Raw genomic sequence first — 24,567 nt, forward strand, 5'->3', positions numbered from 1 at the left:
TTGTTACCGGTATATTATATTATATTATATTCTGCCTATATAAATCTTAGGCAGGCAGGCCATGCAGAACACGTCTACTCTAGAGCAGGCTGAGCAGCCCTGCTAAAGTCAGTGGTACTCTGTATGTGAACTATATGAGGCTGCCATCCTAAGCACGATTACTGAGGAGGACAGTTCCGCCGAGTAATAAATCTCAAACGACTGCATTTAGGATTTAAAACATGGGTGGTTCCTGGGAAGGCGGGGGGAGATAACCTTTCCAAGGCTGTAGAGTAATGCAGGACTCTTTTGACATTTTGTGGCTTTTACTCTATATATGAAAGGAGACAAAACATACAAAGTATATATACAACTAAAATTCAACAATATGTACAACAAGGTTGCTGGGTAGGCAGCTGAGAGACCGAGAGAAAGAGAGAGCTGCCAACCAGGAAGGGAGGGCAGGTGGGTGAAAGAGATATTAGCCTTAGGATGGGGTGCGGTTTTGTTTTGGGGTTTGTTTGGTTTTTTTATGTATGTTACTCCCCGCTCAAATTCTCTTTCTTCTGCGGCAATAATACATAGGGGGTGGGGAGTTTTATTCTGCAAGCTCCACCGAAATGAATGAGGGCACAGCTCCAATTCATTACAGTGGGGCATGCGCAGGAGAACTTCTGGTCAGTTTTCAGGTGCTTCCTTCGTTTCAAGTGACTTATGGATGTGGGAGAGAATATAGTGGATTCGCCCTCACAGCTGCCGGTTCCACTCCGAGAAAGCATGCAGATTTTACTTCGTGGAAGTGTCCTAATTAAACTGGGGAAAAAGTTTTTGCGCCCGCCCCCGCCTCCGCCCCAAACAGTATTATCCTCTCCCTTAAAACAAACAAACCAAAAACCCTTTCTCCGCCCCTCCCTTTCCAATCTTTTTGTTGTTGATGTCAATCTCGGTTTAGTGAATAAAAATAGGATCGCTTCTTTTTCATTGAATAAGTTTTGTTATTTTTGTTGTGTGCTGTTGTTTCAAAGTTGCTGCGTGGACTTGGTGGGAAAAGTCTGTAAAAATTTTTTGCTTTTCGACTTGTACTCCCAGAGAGGTTTGGTGCCTCCGAGTCCCAAAGGAAATATCCCAAAGAGGAGCATCTGACGTGGGCCAGGACGCAAATGGTCTCTTTCTGCTCAAGATCAATCGCTGAGGTTTAAAGAGAAGGCGAAGGCGAAGCCGCCCCAAGTCTGTCTTCCTCTGCCACACACTCCAGATTCACCCAGAGCCCCGCGAGCTGCGCTGCTCCCCCCCACCCCCGCCCAGCTTGGCAAGGCCGCGCTGGAGACAGCGGCTCCTCCGGCGAGCTGTTTCTCTTGGCCCCGTTCACATCATTTGTGGTCTCTGCATTGTGTCTTGATGTGGAGAAGAGTACCAGTGAGAATAACCAGGCATGTAGCTATTGGGAGGCATGTTGACTCCTTTGGCAGAGGCTGAAACGTCCCAGACAGGAGGCAAACCTGGAGACCGCGGAGACAGGGTGGCAGAGCCCGGCAGGGGGTCGCTCTCGTGAGGATTGCCGCCTTGTTTGAGCAGTTTCTTGAACTTGGAGCGCTTGTTCTGGAACCAGATCTTCACCTGCAACGAAAGGCAGAAGGCATGAGAGGTCTGCTGGGGGAGGAGGGGTGAGGGGTTGGGGACTTAAGGCAAATAGACAGTTTCAAGTCCATCCAGGTATCTGTATATGTCTGTCTATTCAATTTTCCTTCCTTCCTTCTCCCTCCGTGGCATGGACTTCATTATCTCCCCTCCCCGCTTCCATGGCCATTGTTTGAATCACCCGCAATTAGGACTTGCTTAAGTAAACTGCTCTGAGACTGTTTGGAAAGGCCATATCCATCTGGGGGGACAGTTACAATGCGTGAGTCTCGTTCATTTCTTCTTCTTCACGCGTCCATTGAAGGCAACCTACGCAGACTGAGAACCTGCGTACGTGTATGGATAGGACACCCATCGTCAGCCTCTATAATGTATTACTGCATAATTGTCAAGACGCGGCTACAGTTTCCGGGCCCGGAGTGGGGAGGGGAATCAGGGCAAAGGTGGCGATCTATCTTACCCACAACCTCCCTCTGTATTATGAAATCCCACCTCCACCCCCCACTTCAACTCTCCGTCCTTTTGGAGAGGGCCACAACGCTAAAGCCCTGAGCCATCACCGGCGCCATTGATCTCGATGGGACCGAGGCGTGATCCTAACCACACATACTCAGAAGTTTTTCACCGAAATCAGTTGGACTTACTTCCAAGTAAATGTGCTTAGGAAGGGGTGCCACTTCCACTTTTACGAGTTTTAAGATCAGGCTCTAAAACCGTCTGCAGCTGCACCTTCAAGGGGGGGTCTAAATTGTCTTAAATCCCCAAACGCGTCAGTTTTGTTGGATTCCAGCTTGGCCTATAAAGAAGTAATACGTGAGTCAAAAGAAAAAGGAAGAGAGAGAGAGCAGCCCATTTCGCGGGGTGGGGGTGGGCGTGGGGAGGGGAGAGGAGAGGAGAGGACCAGGAGAGTTGATCGGCTTCCCTGAGCAAGATAGTGATCTGTAGCTTATCGCGGAGATAATCCAAGTGGCGTAAACAAAACTGAGCTTTACATACATTGAAAATTTAATAAAACAAAAACAGTGGATGAAAGTTTGAAAGAAAAAAACAGCAGCAGCAGCTGTTTTTTTTTTTTAAAAAAAAACAACAACAAGCCTTCTGCAGCAATGTACCGGTAAGAGAGCTAGGTGTCATTCAAATAAGAGCGTTTTGCAAACATCCCAGCTGGGAAGGTGACAGTGTCCTTTTCTCTGTACCACACTTTAGGTGCTCTAAATACTCGGATTGCCATTAAATATGTGTGGTGGTGATGATATTCTCCTCTTTCAAGACACCTTCCTGTCTTCTTTTGCTTTCAAGGTCGCCCCTATATCACAATAAGGCACCTAATCCCCAATGCCCCACTTTGCCTACATTCCTGGCAACCACCAGCGGATCCAATGAACATGGTTTATCCCTTTTGTTTTTGCTTCTTCTGTCCGGAAGATTACAAACTGCCACAAAAAAGATTTTTATTATCATTATTATTATTCCTTTCTGCATTCATGAACTCAAATTAATCGTTTTCCTTCTAACCTCGTGTGTCATTCAGGCTTAAATCTGCTGGGAAAGCCAGAAAGCACCAACCACATTTAACTGTAGCTTAACTCGCTCTAATTTTGTACACGCTTCCCTTTGATCGTCAGCTCTATCATCACCTTTTGTACATTTCGCCTAAGGGCAAGCACTGAATTTCAGTTACTCATCCAGGATAATTTACTATTGAATATTACTAGGGAAGGTGCGCTTTCTTCGGGCCTAGAGGCTGTGCACAGTATGAAATAGATTTCCATTTCTATCAGCAAAGGATGGGGAGGAGGTTCCTCTGGGCCCCCCAACAACCTTTTTGGGGGTTTTTGTGTTATGTATAAATTCATTTCCACCTCAGTGCTTATTATCACCTTCACATTTGGGCTGTTACTAAATAGATGCATGCCCAGATTCTGGAGTGGTGAACTCAAACCTTTCTCAGCGCACCATCAAAACAGACTGAATTTGAATAATAATAATAATAATAGAGAGAGTGCTATTTCACCAATGCATACTTGGCCATGTTTTTGCAATCCACCGACCTGGGTAGCTGAGCTTCGCTTTTATTCCTAGCCTTTGGCCAATGGAAATAGTGATTTGTCTGCTTCATTTTGGCCAGGTCTGGCCTTCTCTTGGAGCCCAGGATCTCAGGGATCTTTCTGGACTTCCCCGGGAATTACCTGTGTCTGAGTTAGTCCTAATGATGCTGCCAATTCTGCCCTCTCGGGAAGCGCCAGGTACTGGGTCTGCTGGAAGCGGTGGTTTAAAGCCTGCAGCTGGAGACTCGAGTAAATGGTTCGAGGCTTCCGGATCTTCTTCCCTTTCCCATTAAATCTTATCTCCCCGTTTTCGATAACTGTGGTTTTCTGTTGATCTGCAATAAAAAGAAAGCACATTTGAAGGGGACGTCCAGCACAGCGAAGCCCTTCTACGAGACAACCCGGGTTTTGTTTTGGGTGCTTTTCATGTTGGGGAGGTGGGGGAGGGGTGGGGAATCAGAGACAAAGCCATTTCCATGCCATTACTAACAGTAAAATGCACGGGGTGGTACATAAGGAGGTCAGGCCGCCGACAAGTCCCCCAGGCAGCCTTCTGTGGCGGAGGATTCACTTTGACCTGCGAGATCTACCCGCTTTCCTGACAGTTTTGCTACCCAGGCGTGCTAGGAAATTCATGACGCTCTCTTAATACAAGCAGTACTTCGCTCAATCAAAAACTACTGCTATTTCCAGAAATCCCTGGCCATGGCAAAACTCCTTCGTTTTAACCGAAAACATGAAATGCACCCTGTTAACTAGTTTGTAGCTACTGCACTGATCTCCCTTACCAAAACCTGTCGTCGTTTTTTTTTACTCCCTATACACACAAAGACACGCGCGCAGAGTTCGTACTACCTGAACGTCTCATTTACTGCAATATTGGAATGTGTTTGAATTGCACACACAATTTGTATCTCCTAAATATGAATCTCCAATCTCAGCATTTTCTCAACGAATAAGCAAACAGCAGGGTAGCATTTCTGCTTCGGATCTGTAGGCGTATCTCCACAGCCAACGTACAGGTGCAAATGATTTTACGAAGGGACGCGGAGCTGCGTCTTCCCTCGGTGACTTTGCCATTTGTTTCTCCAGACGTTTACTTCAGGTTAGCCACCCGATGGGTGCACGGACGGTAATTTATAATGTCATTTTCTAAGCACAGTGGCTGGGGGCTAAAGATGTGATAAAATCGCGCAAGGCAAAAAAACAACAACAACACCACACACCTCTCCTCTGTAGTATATGCCCAACACAACAAGACACAGGAGTCACCAGCGTCTGACCTGGCCCCCTCGGGCGCTAACCCTGCTTTAGACTCTCTTTTCTCCCTCTCTGATCACCTTGCGTCAAAAGCAACGAAGACGGAATAATCGTGGCCCTTCTCACTTCGGCTGCAGAGCAATTCCTTCCCCAAAGAAGCCTGGTGGCATTGCGCTGCCCCCCGACTATGGCAGTAGCCCGCCGTAGCAGGAGATGGGCTACGGCCCGGCCGCTCTTTCTAAGCGCATTTCTTCGTCCTGCACAGACCACCGTCGTGGAGAGGGCATCCGCGGGCTATGCAAACAACATCCTAGGAAAAACAAAACACTCCTGTTCCTCCGGACGGCTACATTATCGCAGAAGAAAGCCAGCACGGCTTCGCTTAAGGTTTTCAATCCACACAGTCCATGGGCAGCTTCCAAGTGGAGGGCAGCGCCTCGAAGTCCCCGAAACACAACACACGTGCCTGAGCATCCCCACGCGCGTCGGCCGGCGGCCTGCGTCCAGGCACGCGTGTGGATGGATCCCAGAGGGAAACTCAGGATCCGCAAGCAAAGGGAATCCAGGAAAGAGTTGGCGAAATCCGAACCACGCTTACAGGAAAGCAAGTCCTCTGGAAGCGAATTGTTGTGGTTATTATTATTATTATTGGGGGGCGGTGTTACCCTCCCAATGAAACCTGTATGGGATCGGGGTGAGGAGATGTCATTTCAAACAGAGATCTGAGCGGCAGAGAGCCAAGGGATCCCCATGCAAAGTAGCAAACCCCCCCCCCCCCGCAAATCCTGCGTATTGATTTGGAAACTACCAACTTACGAGGGAAGGTTAAAAGTGGCGAGAGAAGGAGGAAGAGGAGGCAGGCAATGGAGGGAAAGCGAGGGAAGTGCAGCAGGAAAAGGAGACAAAGGGAGAGGAAGTGAAGGGAGAGGAAGGGTATGCGGGAAAGAAAGGAGAGACAAAGGAAGCCGGGAGCCAGCGGGCCGACCGCGGGGGCTCGGCCCGGGCATCTCCGCGCCCGTCTCGTGGGAACGCTCCGTCACGCGTTGCCTCCCGTGTCACCCACCTGCGTCGTCCGGCCTCGCCGTCCCGCCCGCGCCTCCGCCTCCTCCGCCTCCTCCTCCTCCGCCGCCGCCGGCGTGGTAGGGCTGCAGGTAGGGGCTGTGCTGCGCGTGGCTCACGTAGGGGTAGGCTGCAGCGGCGGCGGCGGCGGCGGCCAGCGAGCGGTGGCTGTACGAGTTGGCGGCGGCGGGGCCGGCCGGGTAGGGCGCGGCGTGGTGGTGATGGTGGTGATGGTGGTGCGGGTGCTGGTGGTGCGGGTGCGAGTGCGAGGTGGGCGCCGCCGAGTGCAGGCAGTGCAGCGGGTAGTGCGCGCCCGCCATGGCCGCTGCCGGCGAGCTCTGCTGCTGCTGCTGTTGCTGTTGCTGCTGCTGCTGCTGCTGCGCCGAGTGCGAAGAAGAGCCGCCGCCGCCGCCGGGCGCCTGAGCCCCTGGAGGAGGAGGCGGCTGAGGCGGCGGCGGCTGAGGCGGCTGCTGAGGCGCCGGCGGCGGAGGCGGCTGCTGCTGCTGCTGCCCGAACTCCATGAAGGCGGATTTGGACGAGTCCGGCGCCTCCAGCCCGTCAGCCATCGTAGTCATGGTCATCATCCAAGTTGGGCAGCCAGCGACGAGCGCCTCAGCCCGGCTACTCGGCGTCGTCGTCGTCGTCGTCGCCCCCCTCGCGCTCCCGCCACCTTCGAGGGAGCCTATTAGCCTGCGCCGGGCGGGAATTAGCGACGGGGCTCGCGCGCTATTCCTCCCCCCCCCCGCGCGCGCTTTTTCTTCTTCTTCTTCTTTAGCGAAAGCTGCGGGGGGGGGGGAGAGAGAGAGGTTTGAGAGGGGGAAAAGATAGAGGGGGAGAAAGAGAGAGAGAGAAAGAGAGAGAGAGCAATAGGGGGAGAGGGGCCTTGTTAACTGAGGGAGGGGTGGAGGGGAGGAGTGTGAGAGAGAGGCGCTGGGGAGGGAGAGAGGGGGGGAATGAAGGAGGAGGAGGGGGGCCAGGAAGAGAGAGAGAGAGAGAGAGAAAGAGAACGGCAGACTTAGTCCTTCCCGGGGCTTTTCCCCTCACGCTTCTTCTTTCCCTCCATTTGGGGGCCTGCTTTTTTATTTTTTTATTTACCTCAGACACACACACTGCCTCTTTTTCTCTCGCACCCTCCCCCGTCTCTCTCTCTCTCTCTCTCTCTCTCTCTCTCTCTCTCTCTCTCTCTCTCTCTCTCTCTCTCTCCCCCCCCCCCGGTTGGGGTTTGTTATTAGGTTTTTGGCTTGGTAATTTCTTTCCCCCTCATTAAGGGGAAAAAACCTTGAGGGAGTTTAAGGCAAAGGCAGAGAGAGAGATAACCCCCTTTCTCTTTAAGGTGGATTCTCTTTCATAAAGTTGTGCTTCTGCTTTTCGACTTGAGGCAGCAGGGGGAGGGGAAGGCGCACGACAACACACAACAACAGCGGGAGCGGGAAGAGTGGGTGGGGGGAGGTGGAAAGAGAGAAAACGCCACAAGTCGAATGGTTGGTCTCCAAAGGGCAGCGCCTCCCCATTGGTCACTCCGCCCGTGACGTCACCCAGCCCGGGCACTTCTACTGGCGTCAGCGCGAGCCCACCTTCTGCACAACTTCAGAGCTCGCAGCGAGCGAGAAGCAGCCAGCTAGGCAGGCAGGCGCTTGGGGTGCATATGTGTGTGTGTGCGCGCGCGCGCGCGTTTTGCGGTGCATACAACCATAACAAAGCTGCGCTCCGAAGTAGCACCCTCGTTTTTACAAAGCCAAGCAGCCTTCCAATGAGCTATGGGTTTTTTTCCCAATTAAAAAGAAGAATGTGCATTTATTTTCCATACTGGCGTTGCATCGCAGGCTATCGCTGCCTCGCACGTGTCCGTTAGGATTCACAACAACACTGTCCAGCCTTGGCATTCAGAGCCAAAGCGGTGCCGAGTAATGAACTGTAAATTATGGTCTAGAATCCTGGATGGTAACTCAGAGTTCTTCTGGACAAAATTAGCAGGGTTCCTTCCTGAGGTATTTTCCTGATGATGCAATGTGCCCAGGGGAAGGATTCATTTAAAACACACAAACACCCCCTCCGCGCGCGCGCGCGCGCGAACTCGGTTGTCTGAGCGCTGTCCTTGAATCAGTACAGTAGTGTCTGCTTTTTAAGCATCCTGCTCCGAGGGCGAATCCTCAGAGATCTGTCAGTAATACATTTCCCCCCCTATTGAAAACAGAAGCTCCTGTAATGCTTTCAAATATATGCAAATGAGACATGCGGTTAGTGGTTTGGCAAATCTTGATTGCAATATAAACCACCCGAGGAAAAGTGCCTTCACCCTAAATTTGCCTTTCGATTACAATTCCAGTTGATTTTATTTTATTGTCAACATTGTTAATGATAAAAATAGAGTCGCTTCGCAGTTATTTTTCCTTTCCGAAAGGAGGCAATTAGACTTCTAATCAGGAATACACAAAAAGGAAAGAGAGAAAAATCTCCCATGATTAACTGCACTACTTTGTTCAAATTGCAGCTATAAAATTCAGAACAATTTGCCTGTAATGATTATGGACTGGGTTTATTTTGGGAGGTGGAATAAAAGTGGATATAGCATAAATTATCCTCTAATTATACACCAGTGTCGCCTCAATTATCCTCTTATCAAAATGGTTGTCTAACTGCCGCATTTAGTTTCAATTCTCTCCCATTTTTTTCTATAAAAAGAACCTCATACCTTGTTATTATTAATCCATTTATTATTTGCTAGGGGATTTATAGCAGAACATCCAGGTGGTATCGCCACATCTCTCGCAAAGATGGACTGGGGAAAGACATTAAGTTGGAACCAACACGCCAGCGGATCTATCGCTTTCTCGTTTTAGGGGACAAGTCAGCCTGTGTTTTCTTTTTATAGACAAAAAAAATCTGGCGTCCACTAAGCAGAGAAACATTAGGATCTTTGGAGATTTACGGAAGAGGAGTCAGGTAGGAGGGAAAAACCAGACCGCTTTCAAGGTTGGGGGAGAGAAGAAGCTAGAGAAAGTTGGAGAGGCTGATAAACCTGCTGGCTTTCCGTGCATCGGCAACTTTTCTCCTGGAGGAGGGGGAAAGTTTATCCAGACCAAGGATAAAATGTGAGATGACATTGTTACGAGATTTGTTTGTTGCAGATCTGGCAAGTATTTATTTTTTTAAAATAAGGCCTGGCATTAAGAAGGATCAAGAAGAGGTTCTCTCTCTCGCTCGCTCTCTGTCTGTCTCTCTGTCTTTCCCCCGCCTTCCTTCTCGCCAGGTCACGACAAACCTTAAGCAAATAGTTGGCTCTTAAGAATCCCACGGATCTTGCCATTTTGCCCGTTGCGTTTTACGTTCAGAAGGTTTGGTTGCGCTTTGAGATGGGTAAGGCAGAGAAATCACCGCTCTGTTCTTGGGTAACTTGTTCACGGGACAGGGAGTGGGGGGGGGAGTGCGTGCCTCTTTCAGAGATGATGTGCTGGTTTCCCCCTCCCCCCATTTTTCTCGGCGTTTAACTCCTGGAGTCTCTGGAGTCGGTTCAGTAACTTTGAATGCAGCTCTAAGTGTCTTGCCTTGTTCACGGAGTTCTTAACAAGAGTTATACTCCGACACTCGAATAGGGTAACTCGAGACGGGCATTTACAAATCTCCAATGCCTTTTAAAAAAATAAAATAAAAAATGTTCCTAGTCCTATGGAAGAACTGGGGTGGTGGTGGGGAAAGAGTGGTTATGGAGTGGCGCGATTATTAATATTTAAGCGAGTTGAGCGAAGGTCCAACTAGCGTTCTCCTGCCAGTTTTCTGAGAGACTTTCTTCTTAGGGTGTAACTAACGCGCAGGTAGATTTGGCAGGTTTATTGCTTTATACCCTCCAGCTTCTTGTTAACAACCGTCGGGGAAGCGGTTTTCTGCAGGTGCCAAGAACAGTCGCGTTTCTCTTTTGCTTTTCGGAAAACACTGGAGAGTGGAGAGAGTTAGGAAGAGAGTGGAGAGGGTTAGGAAGAGTTTCTGTTGGTGTTATTTATTTCTCTCTCTCTCTCTCTCTCTGAAAAGCTCTGCCCGGTGCATTTCTAGGACTGCAATTCCTATGCTCGCTTACCTGAGGGTAAGTCCGCATTTGAACTCACTGGCAATGAATTCGGAGTGAACATGCACAGGATCCGTCTGTGGCTACGTATATATGTGTTTGTGTCCTGCCACACGAACCTTTGTTAAAGCAGGTGATATGAGAGCGAAATCGTCAAGCGGTTTTATTTCCAAGGAAATAAAATCAGGAGAGAAACGCGCGCGCGTGGAGCGGGGCGGGGGAAGAGGCTGCGAGTTCCATAAGCGGCTCACCAGGCAAATATGTTGGTGGGTAAACTGCCCCCCCCCTTTCTTTGCGAGTTTGTGATATCCAAGGGAACGAATCCCTATATAGAAATGTGTATAGAATTATCGTTTGTATCAATCTATTCACTCGCCTCTTTTGAATGGGGACCTTTCTGTATTTGTTCTAAAATGCTCGGCGAGGTGTATATCCTTTATCTGTTCTGTTCCATCACTGACGTAATAGACACATACACGCGCTATGCACACACATACACATAGTAAGGTGATCTCTTTTATTGGTCTATATCTGTTGATATAGAAATACGCCAACTTCTAAGGTACACACGAGGCGGAAGAACTCGGTGCAGCTCGAAAGCTTGCATACCCACCCACCTGCGGTGGAATTGCCCCAAATACAAGATAACATTCTACCTATGTTGCCATCCCTGTTCTGGCACCCACACTACAGCAACTAGGTGTCCAGGCATGGTTGTGATCACGAATCTCTTAAGTCAAAGCAGACCAGTTGCTATTATTTTGGCTCTGTTGATGCTTTCGGTTCTCTTGTTAACATACGCGGCTATAGGCGAACACAACTCTTGGCAAAATCTGCATGGTGATTTTTAATACATCCGCACAGGTGGCGCCGACCTCTCTTTAATGTGTCTAGGATGGATGGATCAATGACAGCGACAAACTCCCCGAACGATTTTTCTCACCAGGGTTTTCCTCTCGCCACCCCTAACTGGTTGAACTCCCTGGGTCTTATCCTGGCAATTGCTCCATTATCCAAATCCACCAGGCTGGCGGTGACTTTCTGAAGCTCCCATTGGCTGGTGTGAATGGCTCTTGACTTCGAGGAGCCTCGCTGTTGCTCGTAAATATTTATTGTTTTCAGGATCTTGTTGGGAAAGAGCCTCTCACATCTTTAGGGAGCGGCGCTTGGGGGACACAGCTAAAATGTGCCTCCTGCCTGTTTCGAACTTCAATTTCGCAAGCCTGCGAGGGAGATCTCCTGCTGCTGAACCCCCCCCCCCCAGCCACCCTTGGATCGATCCCTTAGTCCCCAGTTCTCCAGCGGAGAAGGAAGGGCGAGGCCTACCCCGGAGGGATACCTGGTTCAACCTCTCATTACCTTCCAGGGAGGGTGCGGAGGAAGCCCCTGGGGAATCTGAAGGCGAGGTCGTTCTCGGGGAGCAGTGGCGGTAGGTGGAGCTGTCCTCGCTGGTCCCGAAGCGGAGGAACCCCGGGCCTAGTCGTGGAGGTGGGTGTGAAGTAGTGACAGCGGGGTGGGTGGGTGGTTAGGTAGGGTTTCCTCCCCCTCCCCTCCTTCTACACCCACATGGAAAAAAATGCGATTTTTTTTCACAAAAGACGCACGCTGTGCATTTATGGCCTATACAGAAAGCACCGTTTCGCTGCTACTTCCCATCACCTCCTCCCCACACCCCCTTCCTTAATTTCCCTCTTTCTGTTTTAGTCAGATCCGAAGGGAAACGTTTCGTTTTAGCAGGCCAGAATGTAAAGGGCCCAGAAGGGTAATCCGAAGCCAAGAGGTTCTCTGTCTTCCCCACCTCAAATCCGGATTTAGTATGAGATAGCCTACTCAAGCTTCATTGGAAGTAAGCGCCTCCTAAATAAATAAGGGTTTGTTTCCCAATCGAGGCTATGACCCTTTGAAGTCCGGTTACTGGGGGAGGAGCCCCCACCGCGGCAGAGACTTATTTCAGATCCTGTACTTGTTCAGGATATGGCGCCCCACAGGATATGGGTGAGATTGGCCTGTGGCTCTGTTACATTCAGACCCACTGGATGGCATTCAACTAAGTTTTTACTCAGAGTAGACCTACAGAAATTCCTGGACACAACTTAGGCATGTTCACTCACCTCGCTGGGTCTACGCTGAGTAAAACTTAGTTGCAAACCACTCGTTAGTTTAAGGGAGTTGGAGAGATAAAGCCATTAAGCGAAACTGCACACAGAATAAGCACAGAGATAGTGTACAGTACTATTCTAAACCATTTTCTTTTCTTCTCCGCTCATCCCACCGTTACGAAAAGCTCCTGGCCTTGGTTTCCTCAGCGGCTTTCCTCAGGCCTCATTGCAAGGAAAAGCCTGACTCGGGGAGGGTGTTTGGTTGCTAAGACGAGCTCAGTTACAAGGTTCATTCTAAGGAAATTAGACCTGTATAAGTAGCCTTTGAATCCGCAGGAATAACTTGGTGTTCGTTTACACGGGTCTCGAAATAAATCGCACCGTGTGAGAAAGCCGGCAACTTTCTCTCCCGTGGATTTTTTTTTTTGGAGGGGTAGTAGCTGTAAGGAACTGAACATGAACTGTCAAAGGCGAGGCCCCCAAACCTGTCAAATATAAGATCCACACCCACACCCACAGACACACCCACACCCACACCCCTTTGCACATTTGCTTGGAAGGTCTTTCTGGGTTTAAGGACGCAAGAAGATTCCTTAAGTTGGAGAGAGGCTATTAGTCCATTGAGCTCCGCATAGTCTAAGCTGGCAGGCTCTGCGGAGGTTCTAGATGAGAGTCGTTCCCATCCCTACCTGGAGATGCCAGCGGTCGAAGCTGGGACCTTTCTGCGTGCGCAGCGGATGCTCGACGACCGAGCTACAATACAATCCCTTCTCCAAAAGAACCGCGTGGTTGTGAGCAGGAAACTATCTGATTAAAATGGTGTGGCAAAGTTACTTCTACAGGCCTTTCTTGTTTTGTGGAAATTGATTCAACATCTTGGTGGCTCCCCCACCCCCCAAATTGCTTCGCGGTCCTTCAAATGAGATTCCTCTAGAATTAAGATAATGAAGCGGGAGAGGCCGTTTCGTAGGAGTATTCTCCAAACCAGTAGAACCCCGCCTAAAACACATGCACACAAAGGCAGCCGAGGTTTCTTTCTCTCGTCTCTCTGTAACTAACATAGTTGTCCCCCTTTCCCTTGTAGAAAATCCGGAATCAAGGTCGAACGGTGTTTGCTTTGGGTTACGTACCTCCTACTGCAGCCAAATCCTCTGGCTGCCTTATTTTTAAGCACCCCCGTGCTGGATGCAGCAAGGGGCTTTTTAGGACCGCAATCCAAAGCACGCTTTCTCTTCTAGGGTGTAACTCTCATAGGACTTATTTAGGATCGCGCTGCGCGGCTCTTCTCGTGGGTCGCGATGGAACTTTCGCATCAGGTCCAGTACATCGCGAACGCATTTATCTTGGGAGCATCAGTCGGTTTCAAAGAGTGGGACTTCACACACGCACACACCCCAGTGAAAAATGGGAAAGGTCTACATCATGTGCGTCAGACAGATCGAGGGTGTAAAGCTGTTGTGATCCACGCACACTGAGCGCTTTGAAACCAGTGATGGGCCTCCCTTCCTAGCAAACGTTCGCCAAGAATATTTCACCTAGGGTGTATTAAATTAAAGCACACTCAGAGAGGCATATCCCGCTCGCTCCTGATACTGCAAGGAGCTACCGAGAAAAGACTTCTTCCCAAACCCCTAAGAGTGAATTTGTTGGAAGAGAAACAGTATCTTTCGGTCCGTCCCCTCGTCCCCCGCCAGATGCGCGCAGGTTATTGACAGATGCAATCAGTGGATCTTTTAAGTTATTTATTTCTCCTGCGCATAGCATATTTCATACCGGGAGCTTAAGACCCGGTGGATCCTGAATCTGAGAAAGAGAGAGGGTTGGAAGTATTTGATGACGAAGAAATCGACCTCGATGGCCGAGAAATTTGGAAGTAAATAGATGTCCCGATCTGCAACCCAGGGAAATGAGAGTGTCTTTGAACAGAATCTGCCTGGCAGCCGTCGACCACAAAGCTGTAATTAATGGGTCCCACTGATTCCAATGGAAGGACCTTTCCAAACCAGACTAGCTGCTGATGCAACTCGGACCCGAACGCATTTTTCTAACCCCGGAGCGACCGCTTTGTACTTAGGAAAAGTAGGCGCAGCACCCACTTGCGCACATACTGTCGCGTGTGAACACTCGATAATAGGGACGGCCTGTGTTCCCTTTTCTCCGCCTCCTCCCCTTCCCGAGTTTTTGTTAATAGATACATTCCGAGAATAACAGGAAACGGGGGTCCTATTTTTAGAGTGATTTATGCGGGCTCGGTAGAAAGTCAATCAGACACACTTCCAAAACGCCTGGTAGCATCCACTGGGTTGCTCATATAATTCATTCCACTGCCAAACGCGACATCTTACACGGTATATTTTATTGGTTTGCTTAAAGGGTTTATAGAACAGAGTTTGGGGGGAGGGGGACGCTTGAGCTTATCTCATATAAGGTTTTATTGGGCATGGGGTGGTGGAGGATGAGAAACCCACCAACACGTTCGTCCTGAAATGAATGGAAGCAGCTCCCTTTGCATGCAACTTGATCGCATTATTTTATATTGAATTGTTGTTAGCCGCCCTGGGGACCGATTGTGGAAAGGCAAATAAATAAGCAAATAAATAAATCCCCGCAGCGCGGATGGTGCTCTGCATTCTTTGAGGGCATCTATACATATATTCTTTAAAAAAGTAACAGGGTACTGCAAAAATAATGGAGTCTTGCTCTGCTTCAAATATCCCAAATTTTATTACGATAAAAGCTTTATGGGCTAGCTAGAATAATGCTGATGTGGACATTGGTTCACGGAAGCTTATACTGTAGTTCATGCCAAGAGATATATGGGATAGGGTTTTTTCAGTAATGGCCTCACATCTGGCATATTATTTCCCGCAAAAAATGTGGCCCCCACATTGTTGTTGGTTTCTATTGATTAATTGCTACTGCCTATTTTCTGAGGGCCTGTGATACGGTTTTTACTGCGACAGCGTTCTGTTAACGCTGTTTTTTACTCCGCCTTGCAAGGCAATGCGCCCTGAGAGGCGGGTTAGAAAGAACGTTTGCAATATAGAAATCATTTGTTCCTCCTTAACGGTTCCACTAGATTCCTGGTGATGGTGGTGGCTTTTCAGAATCCCGTGCAATTTAGTTCTGTATTTAACTTTTTAGTTCTGGGTGTGTGTGTGTCAATTTAAAACCAAGCAAAATATGTTTGAAAACATTTAAAGGTGTGTGTGTGTGCGCGCGCGCGCGCACACACACACCAGGAAAGTAGGGGTTGCAGGGCTGCTACCAAAGTCTGGTTCACGAATTCCTAGAAGAACTGCACTGTCTACAATGGATCTATCCAGCCCCTCGTGACAGCCCCCCCCCAAAAAAAATCTCGTCTTGAACAAGCAAACAGTTTACTTGAGTATTTGAGCGCTTTGTAAACTGAGCCCGGCTGTATTTGATCGGAATTAAACATGGCTTATGTTGAACGAGACTCGCAATAAACACGGATAGGATTGGGCTGTGAGATAGGAGTCCTTTGCACGCTTACTCATTTGTAAATCCCCTGAGGTTACTTCCAGGTAACAGACTGGCATTCCCAGTGTCTGGAAGAAAGAGAGAAAAGAGGCTTAAACTGCTGTCCTCTATGAACTCATTGGAACTTACTTCTGATTAAGACATGTGTAGGATTGTTAATATATATGCATATATGTGTATATGAATATGTATTTAGGGATATAGAATATACACAGCACACACACGCGCGCACCATGTTAAAATGGGCTCAAAAAGAGAAAATGTTTCTTTTGTTTTCCTTTAAAATAATGAGAGGGGGGAGTGAGGAACTCTCTGCTTTCTGATCTTATTCTGATGTAATCCGTTATATGCGTGAGAGCGCGCGCGCGAGAGAGCGAGAGCGCGAATACATGAAACTGATCCATTTAAGCTGACCCCTAAAGTTTGGCTTGTGTGTACACAGATAACTGATTTCTGTTTTCTCCCTTCCTTCGTTTGATTTACAGCTCGCCCTATGCCACAGGCTCAGAGCAGATAAGATTGTGACACAATGTCTTGTTCTCAAGGGAAAAAACCCCTAAAGAGTCAGACCTCAAACGCAAATGGGCATCACCTAAATCTCTTCAGAATCCACTGAATCTGGAAGAGTCCCAGTCTGAGCTGGAGACAGGCTTGTGGAGAACGGATAATATAAATCAATCCACACACAAAGACGCGATTCCTGGGACATAGCCCACTCTGTAGGTAGGTTGATAGAGAGATAAAGATGGATGGATACTTCTGGGGATATTAACGCATGCGTGGTGTATTTGCTCCGCCATCCTAAGGACGTTCACTCAGAAGTAATTCCTGTAGTACAGTACTCAGTGGAGCTTACTTCATAATAAGAGTGTTTTACCAGGATACACACTTCTCAGTGTGTAGCAAAACTTGCGCCATCTCATCCATGGGAATAAGTCCCATTTATCCCAACGAGACCTCCATCTCAGCAGACCTCTGTAGGATCGCAGTGCACGTGTATAGCTCACTTACTAGGAGCAAGATCACTGAACGTGTGTGTCTTTCTAAACTCGTGCCCACTGCCCAGCTTCTGAGATGCCTCAGAGACATCTCTCTGTCCGGAGAAAAAGCGCTGGAATCGCGAGTCCTTCTGGTGCAATGGTCTAGAACAGTGTTTCTCAACCAGTGTGCCTCCAGATGTTTTGGGACTACAACACCCATCATCCCTAGCTAGCAAGACCAGTGGTCAGGAATGATGGGAGTTGTAGTCCCAAAACATCTGGAGGCACACTGGTTGAGAAACACTGGTCTAGAAAGGCAGCGCTCCCTCTACCAACCTTTAATATCCACCTGAACAAACCACTTTCTTGACATCAGTAGGAAAGAGCTAATTCGGAGCGAATGAGAAGCGCACCTGCCTAAATCCTTCATCATCATCATTATCATCGTCGTAGTTGTTATTATTATTATTTGCCCACCTCCTAAAATTTGACACTATTCTCAAATAAATATAAACATTTGCTTAAAAGTTTTTCTCCTTCCTTCCTTCCTTCCTTCTTCTCTCCCTCTCAGGCTAACCTCCCGCCCCCAAAATCCCCCTCTCTCCATCTGCTGATCACATTTCCAGCGCTTCCCCCAACCCTGTTTACCCCCAAACACATTTGCTCTTCGTCTTCTGCTGGGATGTCATATTGTCATCTCCTTAATAGCGAGCGAGTGGGAAGCAAAGGATCCCACAAAAAGAGGTCACCTCCTCTAGATGAAAGCGAGCTATTTTAAGGAGAAGCCAGGGAGTTAAACGCTGCCAGTCCGAGAATGGATGGAGGGGAGAAGACGCTCTCCACCGCGCGCACTCCCCCCCCCCACCGCGGCACACACTCTTTCTTTCCTCCCCCTCCTCCTCCTTCCTCGCTTTCTGGATTGTAACCCACGAGCATTATAACAGACTGGCAGGCGTCAAGGGCTTTCCATACCGCTAGTGTGAAGGAAGTGGCGGAGGGCTGGGGGTGGGGAGAGAGCAAGCGGAGAAGGTGGGAGAGAGAGAGAGAGAGAGAGAGAGAGAGAGAGAGAGAGAGAGAGAGAGAGAGAGAGAGAGAGAGAGAGAGAGAGGAGAGAGAGAGAGAGAGAGAGAGAAGGAGAGAGAGAGAGAGGAAAGCCTACACAGATGGATCACACACGCAGCGTTTGCTGCACAGCATCCTGGGTCAAAATAATGGAAGGCAGACGGGAACGATCCACAGAGACCCAGCCACTGTCTCTTGTACAGATTTGTCCTGTAATTTAAACCGGATCCTTCTTCCAGATGGGTTCAATGTGTGCTGCTGGGGAGCGATCGAGCGCTTTCAAAGCCCTGCGGGAGAGGAGAGGGGGGCGGGGTTAGGAACAATGACTTTCCCTGGGATGGGGGGTGTTAAAGGCGGGTGAGGAACTAAACTGGGTGTGGATGATCAGGGTGCAGAGTCTTGGGAGTTTAGCAGTAGGTGGTGCCTTGTTTTGATGCGCGTGTTCTGGTGGAATCCGAGGCAGCAGCTTCCCCGTGTGAACGCGTGCTGTCCTCGCAACATCTGCCAAGCACGGTGCTGCTGCCCTTTATCTGGATCCTGGAGGCACCTAAGGCCGCCCCCAATCCTCAGCATACTTACTAAGAAATCAGTTGGCCTTATATCCCCCGTTGGAGAGCTGCTTTTGATAACAGTCTGCTAAGATCCTCGCTTTCCTTGCTTCTATTTAAACCACCACCACCTTGTCTTAAATTCGAGATACTGTTTCAGAACGGTTTCTTCTGGCTTCAGGGGGCAAACGCCTTAAAAGCCGAGCGATTCCTTAACTGGGGACAGTTTGGTACCTTCCAACCTTTGCTCCAAACCTCAATAGTCTCTGGCCGGGGTCCACAACTCCTCCTTCTCCTCCTCCTCCTACTTATGAGGGCCGACTTTCAAGGAGCATGCTCAGGATGTGGTTCAAATCCAGTGCAGTCACACAGCACCCCTTCTTCCCTCCGGGTCGTGCACGGACCAGTTTTTCGGCTGCTGCTCTCCAAACATTTTAGCTTCCCCAAGTTACGGATCGCTCCAAGGGCGATGGCTGCTGCTGCACTACTGTTGATAATATTATCTCACTACACCAACTATATATTTTATTCCTGCCTTTAACCTCAGGGATTGTGTGCCTGGTACTCCTCCGTTATGCCCCACAACAACCCTGTGAGGTGGGTTGGAACCCAGAGGGAGCGTCTGGACCAAAGTCTCCCTCTGATCGTCATGGCTGAGGCCACGTTCGAACTCAGGACTCCGTGATATTAAAATCAGGACCGCAGCAGCATTTCAGAGGCCAATTCACAAACGGGACGTTTTCCACGATGATTTATTGGCCCCATTATTCTGGCTATGTCGACTATTCTCCCTTCTTGATGTGCTTTTACAAATCTTGTCTTATTCCTCTTATTTTATATGGGAGAAGTTCGGCCTGTCTCCAAGTTCAGAATGTGCCAGGGGGATCAGGCGCTTGTGTGGATTCCTGTCTGCCCACAAGTTTGCTTTGGCTTTGCTGAAATGAGAAAGGGAAAGAGGAGAGGAGGAAGTGGAGTGGGGGCGGCGAGGTCGATTCAACCTACAACCCCATCGGAACCTGTGGGGTTTACTTCTGGGGGGGGGGGGGGAAGACCTCGGATCGAGCGCCCCGGCCCTAGCCAGAGAATTGCGTCCGCGCGCAAAAGCGCAGCAACCAGCATCCGTGGACTTTTCTTTCGTATTTCGTTTTCTAATCCCTTCTAAAGCGGGGCTGCGAGCGAAGGCTGCAATTTCTCAGAGCTGGCTCCTTAAGCAGAGACGCGGCGCTCTCTCGCCTGCATCTCCGATCGAGTTGCAGCCCCGACCATCAATATTTCAGACGGTCCAGCAGCGAACTCCTTCTCGCTGCAAGGAACCGACACACCGGCCGGATCTTCTCTCCCTCTATATCGAGTATGTCACATCTCCAAGAGCATCGGCGAGAGACAGAGAACGAGGATCGCCTCGGCAAATGAAGGCAGATACTTTAATTGCATCAAATCATCGCGATGGCCTCCTTCCCTCTTTCTCCTCCACCTTCAGCTTTTTCGCTTTCTCTTGCAGCTTATTTTTAGCGAGCTTCAAAAAGCCTCCGCGTCGCTTCCCCTTCTTGCGCTGAAGGCAATTATTTACTCTTACCTTCAAAGAATACATTTACCAAGCGTGGCATGGGCTGGTAGTAAACACACGAGATAGAGACAGAGGCAGAAGTTTTCATGTTTCTGTTGGAGTTGATTTAATTAATGAAGTTGCCCTGACTCCCCCCCTTTCGCCCCTGCATTTCTTTACCCAGGAAATTTTAATTATCTTACTATACTGGACAAAACTCGCTGGCTTCCCCCTCCCTGGCGGCTTCTGTCCCTATAAACTGAGCTGCTTCTCCATCAAGTTCTCGGTAGACAACGAAACATAAGTGAAAATTAATTATGTATAAGCGATCCATTGAGAGATCCATTATCTATTAACTCTGGGGAGAGAAGTAACACACACACACACACACACACACACACACACACACACACAGAGAGAGAGAGAGAGAGAGAGAGAGAGAGAGAGAGAGAGAGAGAGAGAGAGAGAGATGGAGGCGGGAGGGAGGCCTACCACTATGTTGAAAGTAGCATCTTTCTGTCACGCACATTTAATTTAAAAATTGCAAATTAATAGAGCAGCTCCATAATTCAATGGACCATTCCTCCTCCAATGACTTCAACAGGACTCAACCTATCGCGCTGGCTTTCGTTGCACTGATGGGTACTATTTCATTTTGATGCCAGAATAATTTATTCCTGGTCTGATTGACCGTCCGTCCGTCCATCTATTCATTCTTCCTTCTTTTATGGCAAATGAACAGGAAACTGAGGCCCAGGCGTAAAAAACGCCTCCAAGGTCACATAGATAGACAGTCGTGTCTGACACGTGCAATGAGCGAGGGGTTATCGTTTTACGTATTGTTAATGAATAGCTCCAACCCCACTCCTAGACCCCATGAAGCCAATGACGGAATTGGGGTGACACATACACCGGTCGATGGTGATGAAACCACCCCCCTCTTTCCCCCCCCCCCCAAATGCAGAAAAGAAAGGAGTAGCTTTCCATGTATACCACGCGGGAATACATTTTGCGCTACGTCCTCTTCTGTAACTGTGTGCTAAGCCGGAAGGCATGTAATTAAAGCCACACGTTACGGACGGCGACAGTCAAGGTCTGCCCCTGCGCCCCGTTTCCCTCAGCAGACCTGCCTGCCGGCCCTTTTGCAGCCACTCTGAGAGCGACTTGTTTCGAACTTCCGGTCACTTCCTGGAGGAATTCTGAGCTTGGGTCTGGTCAGCGCGGGGTGGGAGGCCGCCCTAGAAGTCTCTGTAAGTCAACTCGAGTTCCCGGGAGGAAAGTGCCTGGTCAATGTTGTTCAGTCATTGATCTGTGCTCCTTGAAATAATAATAATAATAATAATAATAATAATAATAATAATAATAATAATAATAATAATAATAATAATAAAAATTAGAAGACATGGATCTGCTGGATAAATGTAGATGACAACTGAGAATCCTTTGGGCCAGGTAGGGTTTGGTGTAAAATATATACAGCTGCGTAGACTTGCGACTTACACAGCACTCTTCTTCCCAAACCACAGAAGACGTGGCGGACCCTGTTAAAGATCTCACATTCTTTCCCCGCGTCAGTCCCATGTCTACTCGGAAGTAAGTCCTACTGAAGTCAATGGGGCTTACTCCCAGGCAAGAGGGGTTGGAGTTGCAGCCTTAATTATTTTATTCCTTAGTCGAGGCTCCCTGCCTCTTTCTCAGGACCCAAATGCATTGACATCTGACTGGACGCAAGCATTTAGAAATGGCTGATCTGTCGAGGTTATAATCTAAACTAGCGTTGTAAATACGACTCCTGAGCTCCTTAGGTGCGGAGTGGGGGAGGTCTTTTTTATGTGACATTCCTGCGTCAGTGCGGTTCTCCCCCCAAAGAAAGAAAGAAAGAAACACCATAGTCGTGTGGATTGGCTAGTTGAACCTGCCAAGGGATTGGTTTGGGGCGGAAGTTTGTGCTTTAAAGGGCAATAGAGGAAATCTAGCGCAAGACTCATTTCGAAGCGAATTTATGGCACTGTTTCTTTGCGATTCTCTGGAAAGGGAGCCGCTCAATTCTACCGTGAATTTGTGCAGAGCGATTCCCCGTTGGGACTTGCCATCAGACACAGGAGCCAACTCCATAAAATATTTGAGGGGGCCGAACCACCCCAAACTTGATTGACATTGCTATTTACATGGTGTGAGTGCGTGCACCGCGTCGTGTGATCGATTATGCGGGGTGGGGCTTATCTGCCCCCCCTCCCCATTTTAGTCAAGTTGGAACCCTTGCCACCAGATAGAAACGCATAGCCAAGCATGGCCTTAGCACGCAGGGCCACGTGACCTTGTTGGCGTCTCGAGGGAAAGGGGCAGAGAGCACGTGCTCTGAGTGTCAAAAGGGTCCCCGGGTTCAATCCCCGGCATCGCCAGGTACGCCTCCTGCCTGAAACTCTTAATTAAGAGCCATTTTCCAGCCAGGATCCACAATACAGAACAAGGCAGACCAATGACCTGGCTTTTCTAATCTAAAGCATCCTCTTGTGTCCCGATCCTATAAGTCATGAAAGTGGAGACAGTCATGTCGTTGTTAAACTACGATTCCCAGCAGTCTTGGCGGCTGGTCGGGGCTGATGGGAGTTTTAATCCAACAGCATATGGAGGGCACCGCGTTGCAAGGGTGCCAACTTGGATAAAATATTGGGGGGTTAAGCCCCGCTCCTCACAAAATCTATCACAAGACACGGCACACACACACCATTTGAATGACAATGCCCATCAACTTGGGGGGGGGGGCTGGACCCCTCAAATATTTTATTGGGAGGGCCGAAGGGACCTGGGGCCCGAGGAGTTGGCTCCAATACCACGTTGGCTACCCCGGAATTAAGTCAACCCCACTGGCTCCTATTGGGTTTAGTCCTAGGATAGTACTCAGGAGAATGCAAGAACCACAGCCCCAAGTTCTGTATCTTCATCTCCTTCTGTAGGGTTCACACACACGCGCGCGCGCGCACACACACACACTCCGTCGAGTTGTGTAGAAAGCATCTTCCAAGCCTTTCCGTGGTGGGCTAGAAAGAGCGACGGTGATCGCGGGTTTTAAGCCGCCCTTTCGCCTGATTTCCGCAAACCGCCCTTACCCAGCAGCGATGCTCGAGCGAGGTTGCACGAAAATGGATAGATCTCCTTCTCCACACCCTATTTTTTTTTAAAAAAGCGTGAAAAGCAAGCAATCGTCACCACCAGCGGTTTATGTTGCGCAGACGCCGGCCGGGTCCCGTCCTTACCGCCGCAGCTCCAAATTGCAGCAGTCAAAATCCAATCAAGAAGAATCTGGTTAGTCTCCACTGAGGGGTAATTAGCAGTATTAATTTGCCGATGTCGACAGCTTCGGGGGATTTGAGAGAGAGAGAGAGAGAGAGAGAGAGAGAGAGAGAGAGAGAGAGAGAGAGAGAGAGAGAGAGAGAGAGAGAGAGAGAGAGAGAAGCCACGCTGGAAAAGGCCTATCAATCTTCCAAGCGCAGTGTTTGGATGGCGAGGAGAGAAGACCGGCTCGCGAGCGAACTTGGCGAGGGATTTCCAACCAGGCAAATAAGTCAATAACAACAGAGAATAGCAAAATTGCTCTCCCAAGCAGTGCCTTGGGGGAAGGACTTGTAGCTCAGCATGTAAAGACTCCAGGTTCATTTTGGTCTCAGGCTCTCGAGAGCCGCTGCCAGTCAGTGCAGAAAATATGGAGCTAGGTTCTGATCCCCTTCCCTGTAACTCAAGCAGTGATCTAGGGGCTGGCACCACGGCATCCCTGGCAGGTGCCTAAATGCCCCTAGCAAAGGAGAGTCTCCTCACAGCCTGTTCCACTGACTCCCTGCACTTCCTCACCCACTGATTCAGTTCGTGCCCTCCGAAGCAGCAAGGAGCAAACCAGCTCCATCTTTTGCACGAGGACCCTTCAGATACCAGAAGACAAGCCTTATGAAGTGGGTAGCAAGGTGTCTGATCCAAATGATAGAACCCATTCCTTAGAACAACTTGTGATAACCATTGAAAAGAGGAAGGGGAGTCAGGGGATATATATGGAGTCACTTAGCAATGCCTGTTGTTCAAGAGGGACGGATGCACAGAAAGTTAAAAGTTCCTCAAGTCCAGCCAGCTAAGAGAAAAATGGCAGGATTGGAAGAATGAGGAGGAGGAGGAGGAGGAGGAGGAGGAGGAGGAGGAGGAAGAGGAGGGCAAGGTGAGAACACAGGTGCATAGGAAGCTGCCTTTTCCCAACTAAGATAATTGGCCGATCTAGCTCAATATTGTCTACAGTACACTGACAGTACCCTCCAGGGCCTCAGGCAAGGGACTCTCTTCCTGTCCTATCAAGAGATGCGGCCCAATCACCTTCTAAATCTGGCCCGTGGACGGTCCGGGAATCAGCATATTTTTACATGAGTAGAATGTGTCCTTTTATTTAAAATGCATCTCTGGGTTATTTGTGGGGCATAGGAATTCATTCATCCCCCTCCCCCCAAAATAGTCCGGCCCCCCCACAAGGTCTGAGGGACAGTGGATCAGCCCCCTGCTGAAAAAGTTTGCTGACCCCTAATCTCAGCAGTAAAGGTAAAGGGACCCCTGACCATTATGTCCAGTCGTGACCGACTCTGGGGTGGCGGCGCTCATCTTGCGTTATTGGCTGAGGGAGCCGGTGTACAGCTTCCAGGTCATGTGGCCAGCATGACAAAGCCGATTCTGGTGAACCAGAGCAGCACACGGAAACACCATTTACCGACCTTCTGATCGGCAAGCCCTAGGCTCAGTGGTTTAACCCA

The 24,567-nt window shown here is 49.2% G+C and overlaps 1 protein-coding gene and 1 long non-coding RNA gene across 3 annotated transcripts in view; one reads left to right on the forward strand and one right to left on the reverse strand.

The window, feature by feature from the left end:
- Positions 1 to 284: 284 nt before the first annotated feature.
- Positions 285 to 6,924, reverse strand: DLX6 (distal-less homeobox 6). 2 transcript variants are annotated; one of them, XR_009558394.1, is made up of 4 exons: positions 5,989 to 6,924; positions 3,807 to 4,000; positions 2,262 to 2,413; positions 1,464 to 1,596 (listed from the first exon to the last, which is right to left on the reverse strand). XR_009558394.1 is itself a non-coding variant. In XM_060280755.1 (3 exons), the coding sequence occupies exons 1-3, from the start codon at positions 6,566 to 6,568 to the stop codon at positions 1,345 to 1,347; spliced, it is 1,026 nt and encodes a 341-aa protein (XP_060136738.1). In that variant the 5' UTR covers positions 6,569 to 6,908; the 3' UTR covers positions 285 to 1,344. The 2 variants fall into 2 exon arrangements, 1 of the variants encoding a protein (XP_060136738.1); XM_060280755.1 differs by lacking the exon at positions 2,262 to 2,413 and having other exon boundaries at positions 285 to 1,596; positions 5,989 to 6,908.
- Positions 6,925 to 7,176: 252 nt separating this feature from the next.
- LOC132592860 (uncharacterized) overlaps positions 7,177 to 24,567 on the forward strand; it is a 53,304-nt gene continuing 35,913 nt past the window's right edge. Inside the window, exon 1 of the long non-coding RNA XR_009558395.1 lies at positions 7,177 to 9,341. This is a non-coding gene — a long non-coding RNA (uncharacterized LOC132592860). The remainder of the gene's footprint in view (positions 9,342 to 24,567) is intronic.

Source organism: Zootoca vivipara, chromosome 12 (genome assembly GCF_963506605.1).
Source record: "Zootoca vivipara chromosome 12, rZooViv1.1, whole genome shotgun sequence".
NCBI classification, from domain to species: Eukaryota; Metazoa; Chordata; class Lepidosauria; order Squamata; family Lacertidae; genus Zootoca; species Zootoca vivipara.